Source organism: Lissotriton vulgaris, chromosome 7, assembly GCF_964263255.1.
Source record: "Lissotriton vulgaris chromosome 7, aLisVul1.2, whole genome shotgun sequence".
In the NCBI taxonomy this organism is placed as follows: domain Eukaryota; kingdom Metazoa; phylum Chordata; class Amphibia; order Caudata; family Salamandridae; genus Lissotriton; species Lissotriton vulgaris.
Window position 1 is genome coordinate 1476170704 of NC_141695.1, and position 21207 is coordinate 1476191910.

Here is a 21207-nt window from a genome sequence, read left to right on the forward strand (position 1 = left end):
CATCCTTTCAGATTGGAGGAAAGCTGACCCATTTCCTTCACAATTGGCAGAACATCACCACGGACCGGTGGGTTCTTCAAATTATTCGATTTGGCCACTCTCTCGAGTTCACCTCCATCCCTCCCAATACCCCTCCACGCAGACGGACACACAAACATCCACGCCTGCTTCTGAAGGAACTTTCGGCAATGCTACAAAAAGGAGCAATCGAAAGGGTTCCGGCATCCTCGAAGGGGAAAGGATTTTACTCCCACTTCTTTCTTGTTCAACAAAAAGAAAACAAGTGGAGACCCATCCTGGATCTCCGGGGGCTCAACACCTTCCTACGAAGCCAATCATTCAGGATGGTGACAATTCAGGAAATCCTGGGCATTCTAGAGAAAGGAGATTTTATGGTGTCACTGGATCTCCAGGATGCATACTACCACATCCCTATCCTCAAAACTCACCGAAAGTTCCTAAGATTCGAGGTGGCGGGCCGTCACTATCAGTTCAAAGTACTGCCGTTCGGCCTCAAGTCCGCGCCGCGCATATTCACGAAATGCCTTGCGCCTGTGGCGGCATTCCTGCGCCAACTAGGCCACCAGGTCTTCCCCTACCTAGACGACTGGCTGGTGAAAGCACCCTCACCTGGGGACGCGGTCACGTCCTCCAACGCCTGCACCAATCTCTTTCAAAATCTGGGATTGACGCTCAATATCAAGAAATCATGCATGGTGCCCGCAACAAAAATTACCTTCCTAGGGGCAATGTTAGACACAGGCTGCACGAAGGCCTTCCCCTCAAAAGAAAGAGCAGACAGGATCTTATCTCTGGCCAAGGCTGTGGCAAAGAGAAACCACCTGAAAGTTCGGACTTACTCCTCCCTCCTCGGGATGATGTCTTCCTGCATACTCCTCATACCACACTGCAGGCTCAGAATGCGGCCCTTACAGGAGGCACTCGCGAGCCAATGGACACAAAGCACTGGCTCATTCGAAGACATCCTTCGGATCACACCGAAGATTTCAAAAGCTCTACAATGGTGGACAAGTCGTCACAACCTGATGGTGGGCTTGCCGTTTCTCCTCCCAGCATCACCGCTGGTGATAACGACAGACGCCTCCCTAGAGGGTTGGGGCGCGGTGCTCCAGGACCTACAGATCAGCGGCAAATGGGACTCTCAAGAGCAATTGCTCCATATCAACCTCTTGGAGCTGAGAGCAGTGTTTCTGGCTCTACAAGCCTTCCTACCCCGCATCCAGAAATCCCCAGTGCTCGTCAGGACGGACAACACCACGACGATGCACTATTTGAACAAACAAGGGGGAACGCGTTCAATCTCGCTCTCACGCGAATCGCAGACGATCTGGAACTGGCTGGTACTACACGACATCCAACTCAAAGCGGAATACGTGCCGGGAAGGGACAATACCATCGCGGACGCCCTGAGCAGGCAAAAATCCCTCTCCCACGAGTGGGAACTATCGGACAGCGCCCTCACTCACATCTTCTCTCTGTGGGGAGTCCCAAACATCGACCTCTTTGCCACCAGGAGGAACGCAAAATGCCCGTGCTACGCAAGTTGGCATCCCCAACCAGGATCACTAGGAAATGCGTTCTCCATCGGATGGTACAGCGTCTTTGCATACGCCTTTCCTCCATTCCCGATGATTCCACGGCTCCTGAGGAAAATGAAAGGGAACCATGCACCCTGATCTTGATCGCCCCGTCCTGGCCGAGGCAACACTGGTTCTCGGATCTGCTTCGACTATCCATCAAATCACCGATCCGACTGCACCAACACCCAACCCTACTGACGATGTCCAACGGACAAGTGCAACACCCGAACCTCCATTCGCTCAAATTATCAGCCTGGCTCCTGAGCACAGAGAATTTGGGGGCCTGAATATCCCACAAGACTGCAGGGATGTGCTAGCCAAAGCAAGAGCGGACAGTACGAACAAGACCTACTGTCTCAAATGGAAGAGGTTCTGCATATGGTGCTCGGAACAGGGCTTACAGCCACTCACCATCACACCAGAACAAATACTACCATACCTCCTGCATTTGGCCCAGTCGGGACTGGCGCATGCGTCCATCAAAGTCCACCTGGCAGCAATCTCGAGGTTCACCAGAACGATCACGGGACCATCCCTGTGGTCTAGTCGGCTAGTTAAACAATTCCTCAAAGGACTGTACAGATCCTTCCCGAGGCCTCGGAAGGTACCCCCCACCTGGCAGCTTAACCTGGTACTCAACCAGCTCATGCGACACCCGTTTGAACCCATTCACAGGGCATCGCTTCAACACCTCTCATGGAAAACTGCACTCTTGCTCGCTCTAACTTCGGCCAGAAGGGTCAGCGAGCTGCAGGCCTTGTCCATTCAAGAACCTTATCTACAATTCAGACATGATAGGGTGATACTGCGACCAAACCCTAAGTTCATTCCAAAGGTACCGTCGGACTTCCATCTCAACGAACCTTTGGTCCTTAGGTCTTTCTTCGCCAACCCTTCCACAGCAGCGGAAAGGTCACTGCATTCTTTGGACCTTATGAGGTGCCTGAAGTTCTACCTGGAGAAGACTAAGGATCTAAGGAAATCCTCACAGCTGTTCGTGGCATACAGCAGGCCAAGAATGGGCCTACCACTCACAAAACAAAGCATATCCAGATGGATCTCCTCGGCGATTTCCTTCTGCCACGAACAGGCCGGCCGGCCTCTGAATGATCATGTTACCGCTCATTCCACCAGGGCGATGTCCACGTCAGCGGCTCTGTTTGCAGGAGTGCCAATCCTGGACATCTGCAGGGCGGCGACCTGGAAGTCACCGCATACTTTCTCCAGACACTACTGCCTGGATATCGAACTCCAGAAGGATGCGGCAGTGGGCCAGGCGGTGCTTCGCCATCTCTTTCAGTAAGGTGAGCCTTCCTACACCCCGCCTTCCAGGTATGCACATTATTGCTCTGATGATATTATATCTAAGCTGTCTCTTTATTGTATGATATTATATGCATTATCTACTATGACGGCAGAGCAAATCTGTTTTACAAATGTGCTACTGTGATTGCTAGCTACTCTGATTCAGGCATGTGAATCTATGAAAGACACCCCTAATACTGGATAAGAAATGCGTTACTTACCTGTAACAGCAGTTATCCAGTATTGGTGTCTTTCATAGATTCACATGCAACCCTCCCGCCTCCCCTGGAAGGACTCACTTCCCTCTCGGAACTATACTACGCCAAACCTAGCTGGGTGCGTACGAAAATCTGAGGGACTGAGGCTCCTCCCAGGAAGGTTCTAGAGGGAGGTCGGAGCTGATTGGCTGACTATGTCAGTTTGGTCCTTTTTACATAAGGACAAGGAAAGGCTACTAAGGGGAGACCCTTGGACCCTTTTCTCTCTATGTATGTCTATGGACATTACTTTTTTATTTACCGGAGGCTCCCGTCTCGACGACGGGGAATGATTCAGGCATGTGAATCTATGAAAGACACCAATACTGGATAACTGCTGTTACAGGTAAGTAACGCATTTCTTGTTAACTTTGAACCAGGAGGTCAGGCGGTTGGCGCTGGTGGTGTTCATAGAGGAAGTGGAGTCTGGCGTAGTTGGGGCGGCCGTGGTGTTGAAGCTGTCGTGGATGTCAGCGATTCTGCGGTGGAAGAAGATGGCTAGTGAGTCGCACAGTTCTTGTGAGGGCGGGATATCGTTGGCGCTGGGGTTGGAGAGTTCCTTTACGATGCTGAAGAGCTCTTTGCTGTCATGTGCGTTGTTATCTAGGCGGTTTTTGAAGGAGGATCTTTTGGCTTATCTGATGAGGTGGTGATGTCTGCGGGTGGCATCCTTGTGGGCTGCGTGGTTGTTAGGTGTGCGTTTGCAGAGCCATATCTTCTCCAGTTTTCGGCATGCGCGTTTGGAGGTTTGAAGCTCATCGGTGAACCAGGTGGCTCTCTTGCTGGTGTGGTTGTTGGGGGGTTTCTTGAGCGGGGCGAGGGTGTTGGCGCAATCGTCGATCCACTGTCTGAGGTTGCGGGCTGCGGCGTCTGGGTTGGTGGGGTCGGTGGGTGGGTTCTGGGCGAGGGTGGTGATCAGCTGGTCTTCGGTGACTTTGCTCCAGCAGAGGTGGGGCCGCTGTTGGGTGCGGTGGTGCGTGGTTGGTTTCTTGAAGGTAAAATGGATGCAGTGGTGGTCGGTCCAGTGGAGGTCGGTGGTGTGGTTGAAGGCGATGTGGGTGCCCGTGGAGAAAATGGGGTCCAGCGTGTGGCCGTCTGCGTGGGTGGGAGGGTGAGGTGACAAGTTGTCTGAGGCAGAGGTTGTCGATCAGGGTGGCAGAGTTGGAGTTGTTGTTGTTCTCGAGGTGAAAGTTCAGGTCCCCGAGGAGGATGTAGTCCGTGGAGGCGAGTGCGTGGGTGCTGGGGAGGTCGGCGATGGAGTCGCTGAACTGAGCCCGGAGTCTGTAGATGAGTGTTCCTCGGAGGGTGGTGTTGGGGTTGGTGTGGATTTGGAAGTGCGGGTGCTCGGCGGTGTTGAGTGTCGTCCGCGTGGGTGGAGACCTTGAGGGTGGACTTGTTTCAGTTGTTTGATTAATTAAAATCTTACAAAAATGTTACCTTAGAAAAAATTTCAGCATCAATACACATTTAAAACATCGTGCAAATAGTAAATGTCATTAAAAATAATAACTAGGTAAAATTTTCCTTGAGACCTTTGGCAATCGCATTTGAAATTTTTACAAAAGCAGCATTCATTGGTAGGTCGTTCGGACTTAAGCACGCCATTATTGCTTGTCTACAAGTTGTTATTGCTCGTGCATTAAACAACCTCCTAAGAATTAATCTCCTTTCTGAGACTATGGCAGGGCACAGACATACCAAGTGCACAATGTCTTCTTTTCCCCCCTTGCTAAGTCTACATAATGTATGACCCTCGTTTGACTTCCAGGGCGGAAGATGACACAACCCTGGCCATAGACCAAAGCGTGCTCCTGTAAATGTTCGCTTGAGAGTGGACTTGTGGATGATGGCTATTCCTCCTCCGATTCTGTTGGCGCGATCCCTGCGGGTGATCTTGTATCCGTCCGGGATGGCTATGGCGATGTCTGGTGCTGGGGAGTCGTTCCACCAGGTTTCGGTCAGGAAGGGTGCTTCAGGGGCGAGGGTGTCCAGTAGGTCCCAGAGCTCCACGGTGTGTTTGCGTGCGGAGCGGGTGTTCAGGAGTATGCAGCGGAGGTGGTTGGGCCCGGTCTTGGGAGGTTTCTTGGCTCTGTTGCAGGTGAAGCTGCAGGTGCGGCAGGAGAAGGGACCATGTGTGCGTTTCGGGGCGGCTTGGATGCGGGTGTGGTCTCGTCCGGGGTTGAGTACGAGAAGAGTGCTGGCGTCGTACTAGAGTTTGGTGTTCTGGAGTTCACGGGGGGCCAGGGGTTCTGGCGCTGGGCACGGTCCAGGCGCAGATGGGCGCAGACTGACTTGCCTCCGGCGTGGCCGCCATTTAAGGGGGGGAACGAGGCCAACAACGAGGAAGGCACAAGCACAGAATCAGTACAATAATTACAAAATCACAGTAAAACAATGAGGACGGCACAAGCAGAGAAAAAGTACAATAATTACAAATCACAGAAATACAGGTACCAAAAAAACGGAGACACTCTACCACAGGCAATGGCAGGAGTGAACTCGCAGGGAGGCAGCGGCAGCGTGGGAGGCACTGGCGCACAGGTGGAGCTGTGTGGCAGCAGGGAAGCGACCTGGCCTGCGAGCCAGCACATATGCGAGAAACTCTATTGAAGGATTCATCGTTAAGTTTACCTGGATGTGAAAAAGGGACGCAGCCTCTGAGAACGTGATGAACCCGTGGAAAGTGAAAGAAAAAACTCACATGAGGACCCACCCGGGTTCTTCTTTGATGAGGTAAAAGAAAAGAAACCTAAGGTTACATCAGGTGATAGCTTCAATTTGGGGATGTGGACAGAATTATCAATGTTAGCCTTACCTCACGATGAGGAGGACTGGCTCCTAAAAATAAAGTCAGCGGTCTCCTTTGACGCCCTGCTACAGCCGTAGCATATTTTCCATTAGTTGTACTCTTTTCCAGCCCAGGAGAATTCCGTGTGTTAATTGCTGAAAGGAGACAAGGGTGCGTATTAAAAACTATTTTGTGGTGCCCAGATCTGAATGGTACAGTGTGGAGCATAGCGCGGATAACTTACTGGTATGGCGGAATCACAAGAAGGAATCAATAAGGGTGTTACGAAAGGAGGTGGGGAATCCTTCCTTTCGGAATGAGGGCCCTCGCACACTCACCCGTCTCTTTGGCCCCTGCACCCTATGCAGGGGCCAAGGAGCCCCTGCATAGGGTGCTAGTCGGGTATTGCAGTGCCGACCCGACGAGGAGTATATTCCCAATGATGATGCATGACACCCAGCGGGATGGGTGTGTGAGGGCCCTCTTTCCGAAAGGAAGGATTCCCACCTCCTTTTGTAATACATCTATTGATTCTTTCTTGTGATCCTGCCATAACAAAATATCCCCATCTCCCCTTGTATGAACAGCATACTTCTTTTTTGTATTTTGTCCTTCATTGCCATGGAAATCTCAGTCATGTCTAGAAGTCCAGTATCTAATTTCTAACTAGCCTAGATTATTGTAATTGGTGTTTCAGCATGACTACGATACAAATTCTTTTTTTTTTTTTTTAAGTTTTGGTACCATGGCGAGCGTCCTCCATGACATGTCTGAAATAAATTCCTCTGTGGGAATTGTAAAAAAAAACAACATTTTAATGACGAAGCCTACAGGTGGATAACCAGAAGGGGCAAAACTGCGCCTATATTGTTTGGAAATCAATCATGACTGACTGTTTGATACTTTATTTTTTGTGTGTGCAAATTACAGGGTTTTAGTCTAAAGTTTTCAAGCTCATGGAAAATGCGTACGTGAAGTTTTGTACTTGTACTCAGAAGTTCCCTTTGATGGAACTCAAGGTTTGCAACTAGCTAGCAACTGTATGATTTGAAAAAAAAAATGCAACTTATTCTTGCCAAGAAAATGTGATACTCTGACAGATGTTGAGCCTTTTGTGCCATGTCCTTGATTGACAGAGATTGCTGAGAAAATTACAACGATGCCTTGACGGAATACCTTCAAAGGGGATGTTTTCCCACGAATCAGAGTCTACTTAGCAGGACTCAGAAGACAGACAGGGGCGCTTTGGTCAAGACAATACTGAATAATCGCAACTTCTTCCTACAGTGAAGATCAACTTCCACAAAGGCTCGAGCTTGATTTTAGGGGCCTGAGCAAATACAATAGATGGATCGCTTTGAGTCATAAACACTCCAACATACCCACAGAGACTCTTCATACTCAATGACTATGTGAAACAGACTTCAGGCTCAAAATTGCCATGATGGGGGCGTGGCCAAGATGGCGACCTGATCGGACGCAGGTCTCAGTGGCTCCCTGCCCCGATCCCTCCTGAAGCACCTTGAAATACAGCTTAACCCCCCGAGCACCACATACCTTGGCTGCCAGGTGACCACGATCGACTGTTGCCCCTGGGGTGCTGTCGCTAGGTCTGTGCGACCCCCGGAACTGCTCTGAAGACGGGAGGCTGCTCAGCCGCGACTCCCGAAATGGCGGCTGCCCCGGAGCGGTGATCAGCTTCATGCCTACCTTTCACCGGCCTCCAGTCATCGAAGGGGCCGGACTGCCGCCTGCGGAGCCTACAAAAGAGCCCTACTGTCTGCGGCCCTGAGTCCGGGGTTGAAGCGGAGCGCTAGTTGCCACCATGGCGACTCGGCCGGCGGAGTGAGGAGGGGCCGGCCGACAGTCGCGAAAATCGAGGCCCCGGGCCTATCCAGGACGCACATCCGGCGCCCACATCACAGCCTTGCCTGGTTGACCGCAGGGTGCGAAGGCGACACCCAGAGCACACCCTGCATGTCCCGATACCCCTGACAGCGTGAGACGGGCCGGCCAGGGGTCGCGAGACTGGAGACCCCGGCTTCGGGCCTGGGCAACTGCCGAGGCAGGAAGGACTGCAGCGCGAGACCCAGGGCGGCTCTTGGCGATGCTGTAAGGAGAGCCGGCCACCGCGACCGCAAGGCGAGGTGTGGCGGAGCCTGCCTGAAGGAGCAGCAGGCGTAACCGGGGGGCCAGAGCTGAGACTGCGTGTAACCTGGGCACCCTCGAGAGCGAAAGGCCGCAACAAACCAACGGACAGAGGTGAGTAGTGCGACGCAGGGTTTCTGAAGAGGAAGCTCAGGGGGCATAATCGAGCTCCCGGTGCGGGGCCCGGCTGGGCCCGAGGGCCGTGCTGCGCGGATGAGGTGGTGGTGGGGCCACGCGCTCTCCGGTGGCGCCATTGGACGCTGAGGCCCTGTCCACTGCTTGCCCTCCACGGATTTGACCACACGGGGTCACCTGAAGACAAGGGTTGGTACTTGGCTAGCGAGGCCTACCCCAATGCACGGACCTGTCTGGCTGCTCCTGCCCGCTGGCTGAGGTTCATCGTGGGCCAGAGGTGGGACACCGGGATCCCCGAGCAGGCCGCCCGCTGCCTTGCTGCCCCTTGGTGTCCCCGGAGCTGTGGCTGCGGAACCTCGGCCTCTCAGCCGCGCTAACACACGCAACGACGTGGACTGTGGTTGCGCTCTTACACCACAAACTGCCTCGGTTCTCCCGGGCTCCCTGCCTGCCACCAAGAGAGTCCGGACAGGAGGCTAAAAGTGAGACAACAAACCCCAGAGAGGGACTCGGACACTCCCAAAAAGGCTAGCAGTGACCCAACCGTGAGAAGCAACGTACGGGCCATCCCTGACGCGACGGCCGGTGGCCTCGCCCCCCCGTCGTGGATCCCCGAGACAGCAGTGACGGAGCCATTCTCCCTGTACCATATGTTGCAGTCACCCTTGCAATCTCCAAGCCTCTACATTTATTCCCAATCCCCTGAAGGTCTACGGGTGGGACAGCTCCAGCGGCTGGACACGACATGGAAAGCCTCAGGGGGGAAAAAGTGACTCAGACACTCCCGGAGATACTAGCAAAAACCCAACACAAGCCCCGCAAAGAACCACCCTCCCCTGAGGCTGCAAGAACACCGCCGGAGCCATCTGGGGACCACGTGCCTATCACAAGGTCCTTTCTGGAGACTTTGTTCAACTCCCTCAGGGATGACTTCAAGTCCCTGAAGCAGGAAGAGGCCGGAGAGGTTCGGGAGCTCAGGAGAGACGTGGAGGGTCTTGGGGAACGAGTGGTCCCCATCGAAAAGGCTGACCAGACCAGGAGCAGCGAAATCTAACAGCTCCAGCAGGAAGTCCTGAGACTTACGGATCAACAGCTAGACCTCCAGGCCCATGCAGAGGACCTTGAAAATCGCTCCCGTCGCAAAAACATACGGGTCTGGGGGGTCCCTCAGAAAGCAGAAGGGGCGGATGTCACTAGCTACCTACAGGACCTTATCCGAAACATCTTAGGGGAACCTGCAGACTTTGTCATCCGGATCGACAGGGCACATAGAGTGGGGCTTCCTAGGCGTGCTGCCGCCCCGCCGCCGGACATCTTAGCCTTTCTACCTGATTTCCCGCTCAAGGAGAGGATTCTTCAGGAGGCCTGGCAAGCGCAACCTCTTCAATTTAAATGCCACCCTGTCGCCCTATACCAGGACCTCTCGGCCATCACACTTAAAAAACGGAAAACATTTAAAGTGGCGACGGATTTTTTGCGACGGCAAGTGGTTCCATACTCCTGGGGCCACCCGTTCCGACTGATATTTAAATGGAATGGGGCCCTACACCAAATGCGTTCGCTCAAAGACACTTGTGCTCTACTGGGACTTGACTTAGAGGAGGACACCTCACTGGTGAGAGCATCGCAGGGGCCTCCTAGAGGAGACTGGCAAACAGTGGACCGCAGAAGATCCCCGTCGAAACGTTTGAAACCCGAGGCCCACATCATTACGCAGGAGAGGGCGACGGCCGTGGCGGAGGTGGCCAGGGAAACATCACCCTCTAAATGATCTCTACACCTGGTGGGGGGGTTCTTCATAATGCATACCATGCTCACGGGCTGGGGGGGTGCCAGGCGGGGGCCACGATGGTCGCCGCTGGACATGACCCTTGTAAGTAACTTTACCACGGCCCTGTGTGCACTGACAGGACTGGGACTATGCATTCTTATGGTTGGGGGGTGGGTGGGGGGGTGAGCAGTTGGGGTGAGCAGTTGGGTCTGGGAACTGGGGTTCGCGTTTCGAGCTCCCGGGGTTGGAACGGGGATGGGGAGGGCGGGGCATGGTTTCAGTTGGGGTTGGTTTGGGACAGCGGGTGGGAACCAGTGTGCCAAAAGGGATTTGTCAGGGATGGAATTGCTATACTTTACATTTGTCTCCTATTGCCTCGCTTGCTTCTTCAACTAGCGCCTTCCCTTCGCTCACCTCTCGATCTGTCTCTAGCCACACACAACGCTTCATGTACACTCCCCTCCGGTACCGGGGTTTCGGGGGGTTCTCCTATGCGCTGACTAGCTCACTACATCCCCATCTGCCACGGATGCGTGCCTCTGATTTTGCGACATTCCATCTACCCTCCTTACTATGGCTGATTCCAGTTTGAAGGTGCTGACCCTCAATGGGAAGGGCTTGAATAATCCTATCAAAAGAAGGGCTGTAATTTCCTACCTAGAAAAACTCGGGGGCCGAAATGTGTTTATTACAAGAAACTCACCTTTTGCCCAAGGACTGGCACAGGATGCGCTCCCACGCCTTCCCACAGCAGTGCTTTTCCTCTCTCCCAACGAAGAGGGCTGGGGTGGCTGTTCTAGTATCTAGGCACTTCCGGGGAAGGGTGGGGGACAGGGCAGGGGAGGTCCAGGGTCGCCTCTTGGCTTATACCTTTCTAGTAGGTGACAGACGCTTGACAATAGGTTCCATCTACGCCCCGAATACGGGACAGGAGCCTTTTTTAAAAGGCGCAGTTTCGGAGTCCCTTCAACCCTCTAACTTGCTCCTGCTCATGGGAGGGGACCTCAATTTGGTTATGGACACGAACAAAGACCGGTCAGGGCATCGCTATGGAGACTCAGGCGCTATCACAGCCACCGGAGCAGAATGGCTGCGGGAGAGAAGCCTGGTGGACCTCTGGAGGGCCAAACACCCTAACGCGACGCAATTCGCCTTCTGCTCCCAAGTGCACCGCACATATGCCAGGCTAGACCATTACTTGGGCTCCTCTGAGCTGCTTGCGACCCTCTGTGAGGTTTGCATAGTGCCTGTGGCCCTCTCGGACCACGACGCGGTGGAGTTATCGCTCAAGATCCCTGCGCCCCTCCGCCCCCACGGGTCGTGGCGCCTACGCGAAACCCTCCTACAGAGACCGGAGGTGACCAAGCAGCTTCACAAATGTATCGTCGACTACTTAACCATTAATGATACTCTGGAGATATCGATGTCGGCTCTGTGGAGGGCCCTGAAATCGGTGGCCCGTGGTGAATCATTACGATAGCCGCAGCAGAGGCCAAGCCCGTAGGGCGAAGAGAGACGACCTCACCGCTCGGGTTTCTGAACTGGAGAGGGTTCACAGCCGCACCTGCGCTCCGCGGGTCTGGAGGCAGTTGAAGGCAGCTAGGGCCCAACTAGCCAGCCTAGACATTGACAGGGCAGAATTCGCTGCTCTCCGCCTCCGCCATACATAATACGTTGGGGGTAACAAAACTAGCCGCTTACTTGCTAGTGCTCTGAAAGCGAAGACCCAACGCTCAAAAATCTCCGGCCTTACAGACGACTCCGGCGTCATCCTCACTGAGGAGTCTCAGGTTGCGGAGGAGCTTCGGACCTCACTATACGCGGGTCTGGAGGCAGTTGAAGGCAGCGAGGGCCCAACTAGCCAGCCTAGACATTGACAGGGCAGAATTCGCTGCTCTCCGCCTCCGCCATACGTATTACGTTGGGGGTAACAAAACTAGCCGTTTACTTGCTAGTGCTCTGAAAGCGAAGACCCAACGCTCAAAAATCTCCGGCCTTACAGACGACTCCGGCGTCATCCTCACTGAGGAGTCTCAGGTTGTGGAGAAGTTTCGGACCTCACTATACGGGGGCGACGCGGTGTCCCTCGAGGAGGTCGATGCGTATTTGGACTCAGCGGCGATTACTGAGCTGTCTCAGGCAAATGCAGATTCTCTAGACGCCCCCATCCGTCTAGATGAGGTGCTGGCCGCTATATCCCGCCTTCGCCCGCTTAAATCCCCGGGACCGGACGGCTTCTCGGCCGGTTTTTTACAAAAACCTTTAGCCAGCTGCTTGCTCCTGTCCTCACCCGGCTTTTCAAATCCTTTGAAGGCCCGAGCTCCATTCCCCCGGATATGTTGGCAGCCGAAATAGTGGTGCTGCCTAAACCTGGTAAGAAACCCACACACTGCTCCGCTTTCCGCCTTATTTCGTTGCTTAACCTGGACTTGAAACTCTTCACCGGAATTTTAGCTGCACGTCTTGGTCCATGCCTGCCTGGGATCTTGGAGCCTCACCAATCGGGCTTTGTGCCTAACCACCAATGCAGCGATAGCACCAAACTGGTACTCCATCTGATAGACAAGGCCCCTTTCCAGGACTCGGATTCTGCACTGTGGCCATCGACGCTGAAAAAGCGTTCGATCGTGTCGACTGGACCTACTTACAGCGAGTCTTGGCGCGCTTTTGGCTGTGAGACCACTTTCAGTCCTGGATCGCCTGCTGTTACCAACGCCCCCAAGCTCGGGTCCGCTTGGGTGGCATTCGATCAAACCTGTTTGAAATCCAGCCCGGCACAAGACAGGGGTGTCCCCTCTCCCCCCTCCTGTTTGCCCTGTACATAGAGCCCCTAGCGCAGAAGATCGGCGATAACCCTGCTATCCGTGGCATCACATTCGGTCGAGAACCCCACACGATCGGCCTTTATGCCGACGACATAATAGCCGCTCTCGACCATCCAGACCACTCTGTACCCGCTTTTTTGGAGGAGTTGGAATCCTTTGGTGCTGTCTCAGGCTTTAGAATCAATAGGGGAAAATCCCTGATATTACCTCTGGGCAAAAACGCCCATCCCGGCTGGTCTGCCTCCACATATGGGAGCGATCTCCAGTTCACCATACAACTCCCCTACCTGGGCGTCACCCTCACTTCCTCGACAGAGTCGACGATAGCGCTTAACTACAAAACCTTCACTGCCCAGATCCGGACGGACCTCACGCGTTGGTCCAAGCAACCCCTCTCCCTGCTAGGGAGAGTCGCAGCGGTAAAGATGTCAGTCCTACCTAAGATCTTATGTCTCTTTCAGACACTCCTGGTCAATCCCCCCGTAGGCGTCCTTGCGGACCTACAGGCCGCCCTCCACCATTTCATCTGGGAGGGGAAACGACCACGCTTACCTAAACGGCTGGCATACCGGAGCATGGATGAAGGGGGTCTTGGAGTCCCCAACCTATTGCAATATTTCCAGGCCTCTCAGCTCCGCTATTTGGTGGAATGGTATAGGGTGGAATCCGAGAAGAGGTGGCTATATCAGGATAGGGCAATGGTCCAGACGCCCCTTTGGAGGGTTCCTTTCCTCATCCAGCAGCACCGGCCACAATACCTCTTGAAGTCACCTATCACCCGCACCATCATGCGGGTTTGGGACACGGTCGCTGTCAAGAGAGGTTTGACAACCTTTCCCTCCCCGTTTACCCCCATCCTGGACAACCCGGAGTTCCCGCTGGGCAATGATCCCTACGCCATTCGCAATGGCGTGGTACCAACTGACGTTCTGCCGGCGACCTTTTCGATTTACGGGGCTTTCTTCCCCTCTCGGCAATTAGCCAAGGCTACGATATAGCAAACCCTCACCTTTTCCAATACTTCCAACTCCGACACTGGCTCACCAATCCGGTCACCGCCACTCTAGTGGGTCGACCGATGACAGTCTTTGAGAAATGGCTGATGACAAAAGACCCAGATAGACACCTTATTTCGGACATCTACAAAATGCTCACGCCCCCAACCACCCCAGGCAAAACAGCGGGTCAGAAACGTTGGGAGGCTGAACTTGGCAGGGCACTAACACCTAAGGAATGGAGCTATATATACTGCAGGGCCTCACACACCACACGCAACACCGCGGGCAGGGAAACTGCGATGAAGCTGGCAATGTATTGGCATCTCACACCGGCCAGGCTTCATAGGGGGAACCTGACCCGCAGCACGTTGTGCTGGAGGCGATGTGGGGAACGAGGCACATTAACCCATCTCCTCTGGGACTGTTGTGAAGTCCGGAGCTATTGGGAGGCGGTCCTGGATGACATTGACTCCACCTTTGACACCAAAATCCCGAGATTCCCAGCCTACACCGTCCTTGGCCTACCTAACGCACTCACTTTTCCCTTGAAATCTACCTGGGTTCGCCAAATGGGGATTGCCATGCAAGCGGCTACGCAACATGTCCTATCGCTCTGGGGTTCGACCACCAAGTACACACACACAGGATGGCTACACAAGCTCTGGTTCACTTTGGGGATGGAAAGCATTCAGGCTACACTTACACACACCCCTGCTGCATTTCGAAAGGTTTGGCTCCCGCTGCTATCCCTCTTGTCCAAGGAATTTAACGAGATCACATGCCCCAGATATCTCCGCATTCTGTGCCTTACCGAAGCTACGCATGACCCTCCGTGATCTCATGTATGGTCGCAATATCCACTATTTGATTGCTTCTGAGATTGTTTCCTGCGCATGGCACACTGGTTAGGGTGGGGGGGCGGGGTGGATTGGGGTTCCTGGTTTTTGTTCTTACAATTCTGCTTTCTTACACTGCCTACCATTTGTTTCCTTGGTATCATACCTCTGCTGTGGCATATGTACCTCGCCTACTGTTCAATTTACAGAGAAGACGTGCCTGTCTGTCTCGTTCACCTTATATGCTAATGCCTTTCCATTGTAATGTGATGCCTATTTTTGCACTTAAAATCAATAAAACACATTTGAAATTAAAATTGCCATGATGCATGCACTCCACTGGAGTGATGGGTCTTTATTGAAGGTGACTTTGTTGCAAATTCGAGGAGAACAGCAGACAGGCTGGCAGGGCTGGGGCCGGGTCAGTTATTCATTTGTCAGTCTTTGCTTTCGCAGCTCTTCAGGGTCCTCCTTCTTCGTAGGTCAGCAGAATCTGCTTATCTGGTGCCACGGGTTCCCCTCAATATTGAATATAGGATGTTAGGGGAATGTAGGGTAGTAGCCAATGGGCTACTTACCCCTGGGATCACTAGACCCCTTATATGGCCCATTCCCTGAGCTTCTACGTTTGCCATTGCCAAGATGGACAACTTTTGAAAAGTCGCCTCAACTTCAGGTATCCCGTCTTAGAGGTGGTACTAGCTTATTTTCCCGCCTGTCCAGGTGCCAAAGTGAAAGGGGTCGGCTTACTCTTCTGTGAGGGAAGCCAGGTTTGCATTCCAAAGGCCAGGCTCTTTGAAGCTACCCTGCCTTGGAATGCTAATCAGCAGATCATCCTGCGGTAGGGAGTGTAAACACCCTCTTGTAAGAGCAGGCTTTGTTACTGACCACCTGAGAGCAAAGGCCCTCACCCTTGGGTGTCAGAAACTTGTCTCTGGCGGCAGGCTGGTGAAAACCAGTCAGTCAGCACACCAGTAACTGGTAGGTTTTCAGGAGGCACCTATAAGGTGCCTACTGTGTTCATGTCTTAATAAATCCTGCACTGGCATCAGCATGGGTTTATTAATTTGAGATGTTTGACATAAAACATCCGTATTTTCTGTGAAGCCATCATTTAGCTGGGGAACTCGTTTTCACCAGTGGCCAGGACAAGTACTTAAAATGGCTTCCCTGTTCACTTGTACTGGCAGCAATAGAGCTGACCGGCACAGGGGCATATCTGCTCATGCAGATATGTCCTCACATGTAGAATAGTGCACCCTGCCTTAGGGCTGTAAGGCCTGCTGTAGGGGTGACTTACCAGTACTTTATGTAGTGTCAGTGGGCATGGCACACAGGCTGTGGGCCATGTCGTGTTTTCCCTTTTGTCTGCACCAAGACACGCAGCCTGTAGTGGCAGTCTGTATGTGTTTGTTGAGGGGTCCTTTAGGGTGGCACAATTTGTGCTGCAGCCCTTAAGGACCCTCTTTAGCCTCCTTGCCCTAGGTACCAAGGGTACCATTTACTAGGGACTTGCAGGGAGTACTAAAGTTATTGTCAACTGGGGAAACAATTGTACAGTTTTTGGAAAGAGATCTGGCACTGGAGACATTGTTATCAGGAACCTGGTGCACTTTCAGTCGAAATGACTTCAGATGCCAGGCAAAAGGAGGGAGTGTCCATGTCAAAAGTGAGTACTTTCCTACACTGATAACTATATGGGGAAGGGGATAGAGGGAATACAAAAGAACTGACAAACAAAATAATCACAAAGCTTCACACCACAGTCACACTTTCAAATATAAGACCCTTCGATTTAGGATGCATTAGGATTTTAGTTTAATTTGAGGTGAAACATAACATATTTTAATGAATGTATGTCTGTGAATAGTCTTCTAAAAAAGAAAGATGACGGCAAGGTACTGATTCTTATTGAACAGTGTAAGTTACTACAATTCAAAGCTAATGTTAGATCAAACTTGCTTCAAAGTACATCCTGCACTTAGATCAGTTTGTAAAGGTACCATGAGTAAAAAAGAGATCCATTCTTCTTTTGTCATCCAGCGATAACTAGCAGTGAGATTTTATGATGCCTTTTAATAATCAGTAGAAGTTAAGAGATTAGGATATCGCTGTCCGAGCCTCTGCCTTGTTGCCCCAAAACACATTGGAGGTCTTGTTCTTCTTTAGATTCAAGGGGAAGCCAATGTATCACCATTTCTTTGAGACTTTTGAAGATTTCCTGAATTTTCTTTAAATTTGATGTTTTGACCTGGATGTTTCAAAGCACACTCATCGCTTGAGCCATACTTAAAATCAAGCACGGTCCGATTATTATTGTGATGTCACATAGCCTTCAAAAGGGGCCACGTTTTTAAGTCCTTGCCTACAAATAATAGTTAACAAGTCCTAATTGATGAAATCCTGAATTTTGCTATAGAGTAAACTGTGCAGTTCTTCGATATTTTAATCTTATTATCACATTTTGCTTGATTGAAATGAACCTTTTTATCTCTTCTCTGTAGAGTACCACGAAAGACCAGGCCAAACGGCGACAATCGTCTCTAGAAAATCTCCATGGAGTGTCGCGGATGTCACTGAACTGGTTTCTATGGAAACGTTATTTCTTTGGCCTACTTTCGGGCACCTTTTACGTTCTTCTCGTTTAAAGTCTGCACTCAGAGTTGTCAACGCTGAAATGTATTAGTGCGTAAAGTGAACCTGTCCACGTTGGAGGCTAAATGGATCTTGAATGTCGACAGTTTCCAGCACAGTGAAAGATGCATCTCTTTTCAGAGGACAAGTCGTCGTCCAACCACTGTGTAGTGACAGCAGTGTGAAGGGCCTCTGAGAACAGTGTTACCGACTGTAAAGCTTAAGGCTTTGACATTGTCCTCTGCAGCCTGTGGTTGTTTGCCTTAAGGGGCCTTCAGGCATCCTGTTTATTTCCTCCATCTCCCTTTTGGACATATAGAGAGTATAGTGTCATTGCAGCTGGCACTAATTTTACTCCGCATCAAAGCTGGATGGACACCTCTTACAAATGCAGTGTTCAATTGCCAGGAGGCTCTCTCTGAAATCAATCACCCAAGTGGTCAGCTTGCTGCCTGCAGACAACGGCTCCCACCTCATTCCCACTGGGATGCTCTTCTGAACAACAGATCAATTTTAGTAGTTTTTAAATAGGACGCCAGCGGGGCGTTTTTTTATGTGCTGTCTGGAAATAGAATGCTTTTATGACACCAAAAACATATTCTAACGTAGGTATTATAATGAAAAGGGACCAAGTATCTACATAAACATAAGGTCAGCTTTTATCAGATTAGAGCAAGGAAGCTCGTTCGCTCCCGTTATGCAGGTCCCTTATGCGAAATATGTGTGTAACATTTTACTTTTCACAGGGGAAGCTGAATGATTCCGACAAACTTCCTATGAATGTGAACTTTCACCTTTTTAGGCTCTGCGGTTATATTTAAACATCAGTGTTTGTTTTCAGAAAACAAGATGGCGCATTATTTTGTCCCTCACCCTTATAGCATTGGCCCTCATTCTCCTTTGTAAGTATGTAGACATTGTTTTTTTCTCCTTTTTTTTCCTTTTGCAGGATTGTCACAAGACAAACTATTTAATGCGGTAAGACCGTTCTGCCCATGGCATATATCTGCACAGCCACAACAGTTATTTACTAGCAATGTATGAAATGTGTTGGCGGCGCAGGACAACTCGTTCAGAATTTGTTAGTCAACTCTGTGATGCCCATTATAACGCCACAGCCTTGCATATTTTATAACCAGCAGAGCTCAACTGCAATATCCCCTTGCATATTGGTGAACATTTAACTGAGTGTGCAATGCATTCTGGGATGGGCTGACCTTAGGCTCTGAGCAAGGGTCGCTCTACAGTGGGCCAGCCGCATTTCATTGCCCGATTAACTGCTGTGGCTAGAGGAGAATCTCAGTGCTGAAGAGTAAGGACCATATTAATTTAAAGCATATCGCTCATCTTTAATGGAAGAATGCTTCTTTTGTATTATACCTGCCGAAAGTGTGTTTTTAATGTTCTAATTCTATATTATAAGATGTTTTTCATGAGGTGCTTTTTTGATTACTTTATGGTATAAGAAGGACGTCAATGAAAAAAACATGGATGCTTCTTTACCTTTTTATTTAAATCCAAATATTTCAACGGCACAGAGGGTCGCTGCTTCTCTAGTGCCTTCGGAAGTGAAAATTTATTTTTTTGTTTTAATGACTCTTAAACTGGGAATTCTTGCCAAAAAAAGGTTGAAAACTTCCTAAAAGATTGCAAAGCGTGTGTGTCCCTTCCAAGGATAGGCATACGTTGCTGTGTTTTCCCTTCGCATTCGGCAAGATTAGCATTGTTTTATAAAATGTTCTTATTGTAAAGTCAATATTTGTTATGGTACCTTCAAGTTTTATCTCTATTGTTTGGCATTTCACAAGCCATTTAAGAAGCAGCACTTCTCACAACATTGGGCCTTTAATTTTGCTGTGGGGTGGACGAGAAATATTCTTACAACATTTCTTTTCCATTTGCCAAAAAAACTGTCTGTGTTAGTTTTTGTGTGAACTCTTCCAGAATGCTGTATACGCGAAATTACTTGGTCTGAAAATGTTTTGTAGAAATTGGTCCTGTGTTGTCCGATATTTCCGTTTACCAGTGAATGTTTCTACCATTGTGCCGTTAAGATGCATTAAATATTCATATAGTTAATAAGAGCCATCTCTCTCGCATCAGATTCTGAAGCGGACTGCTCTATCTGATAACTAGGAGCTACCTGCCAGACCGCTGCCACTCAGATACGACTAGGGTTGGGTCAAAAGTAATCATGTCAGGTTGTAACTTGCTGTTCCAGTTATGTCAGCATTTGAGAGGAAGTCCTGTTAAATCTGCTTATTTCCTCATTGGCAAATCCAAATCATTTTTGAAGGCATCTGCTCTTTAAATGGTTTGATGGTAGCAGTTGAGTAAAATATGCTTGCATGGGATTAAAAAAAACTCAGGCTCGCTGTGGGATTATTTTGCTATTGAGAGTATTTTTCAAATCAGTTGCAATTTCACAGTTTACTTGCCAATGCTCATGGTCATTTGCATCGCCCATTGAATCCAGGCTAAATAAAATGGCATATTTGGAAAGTGTTGTATGAAGGTGCCAAATTCTCTTGTGACGCATTCAAGACTAAATAATCTGTTTTTAGAGGAAGTTAAGCCCACTAAAGAGTTTGCTGCTGACAGCATTAAAGTTACACCTCGCCGTTTGCAGTCTCTGGATTTGTTTGGCCTCGTCATGCACCTGTGAGTATGTACACTAATCGGTAGCCGCCATGCATGCAGTAACTGGCAGACACAAAGCAGGTGCCTCAACATCTCGGGCTTGTCGCGCATACAAGGTCTCAGTCTTGGGCCTTGGATTAGCTAATGGACACCAGTAATGTGTAAAGTTAAGTTCTTAAATAAAGCCCTCTCCAAAGAGTATGTCTAATGTCCCAATTTTTGAAATGCATCTTATGTTGATGTGAGTGAGACAAAAAAAGGAAATGGTTCATTAATTTGAATAGAAGATGAAGATTCTTCGGTACGGCCATTAATCTGCTGCATGAAAAAACAAAGGGATCGCTTCATAGAGCTCATCAATGAATAGCAAGGCAAATGCCTAAATCTGTGATCATAGAACAACTCCAAATTTAATAATGCAATCCCCGATATATGGAGCAGTGAGATGTCAATATACTTTGAGTTTGCACAAGAATGATTGCACTGTTGGAAATAACACATCACAATGTCACCCACTTATAGATTTACACTAGGTTTACACTCTAGACCTCATAGAAGTTTAATTTAGTTTTCATGAACATGGATATCTGAACTAATAAAAACAAGACCATAGCTGGATATAATGTTGCTGAAGTATTCAAGCTTTATGGATTAAATCTCTTCATTGATTTATAACTGAGCAAGAAGTATTAACATCAGATAGCATACAGTCCCAACTGAGCCAAATTGCATATTCGAAAGCATATAAGCACACAGTATTCAATATGGTGGCCGGTGGTGTCAGTTTGATAGGGGTATAATACAAAGCGATAAGCTTACAACCTGTTCGGGTCGGCCACGTAGGGGAACCCCCTCCCCCCCTGCCATAAGCAATTAACAGTAGATTTATGTGTCCAGTGTGAAATACCAAGATAGAGGCGACCGATGCGCTGCATGCAAAGTATGTATAGCCTTGCTCCAATCAAGTTAACAATATATACCCACAGTAGACGTTACAAAATTAACACTAATCCCGCCCACACCCTCCCCCCACCCTCTTTCCTTCCAAGGATACCTATATACATGTGAACCGGCAATATGGAAAACCAGTAATTTTGCAAGATGTTCCCACGCCAGGACCAGCCTTCTCCTAAGTAGGTGGGACCAACCTAAGAATACACAAGTAAGCCTGACGTACGTTCTCGGAATTCCTTGAACAAGATGGAGATGAACGGAGCCCATATTTTTGTGTAGGTTGCTTGATCAGCTTTAGCTGGCATGGATAAGCAC

At 50.1% G+C, this 21207-nt stretch overlaps 1 protein-coding gene across 2 annotated transcripts in view; it reads left to right on the plus strand.

Annotated features, from left to right (window-relative positions):
- PLCG1 (phospholipase C gamma 1) overlaps positions 1-20136 on the plus strand; it is a 578648-nt gene extending 558512 nt beyond the window's left edge. For both annotated transcript variants that reach the window (XM_086932272.1, XM_086932273.1), the window contains exon 32: positions 17169-20136. In XM_086932272.1, the coding sequence (XP_086788398.1) occupies positions 17169-17211 (43 nt within the window). In that variant the 3' untranslated portion in view covers positions 17212-20136. The remainder of the gene's footprint in view (positions 1-17168) is intronic.
- The last annotated feature ends 1071 nt before the right edge of the window (positions 20137-21207 follow it).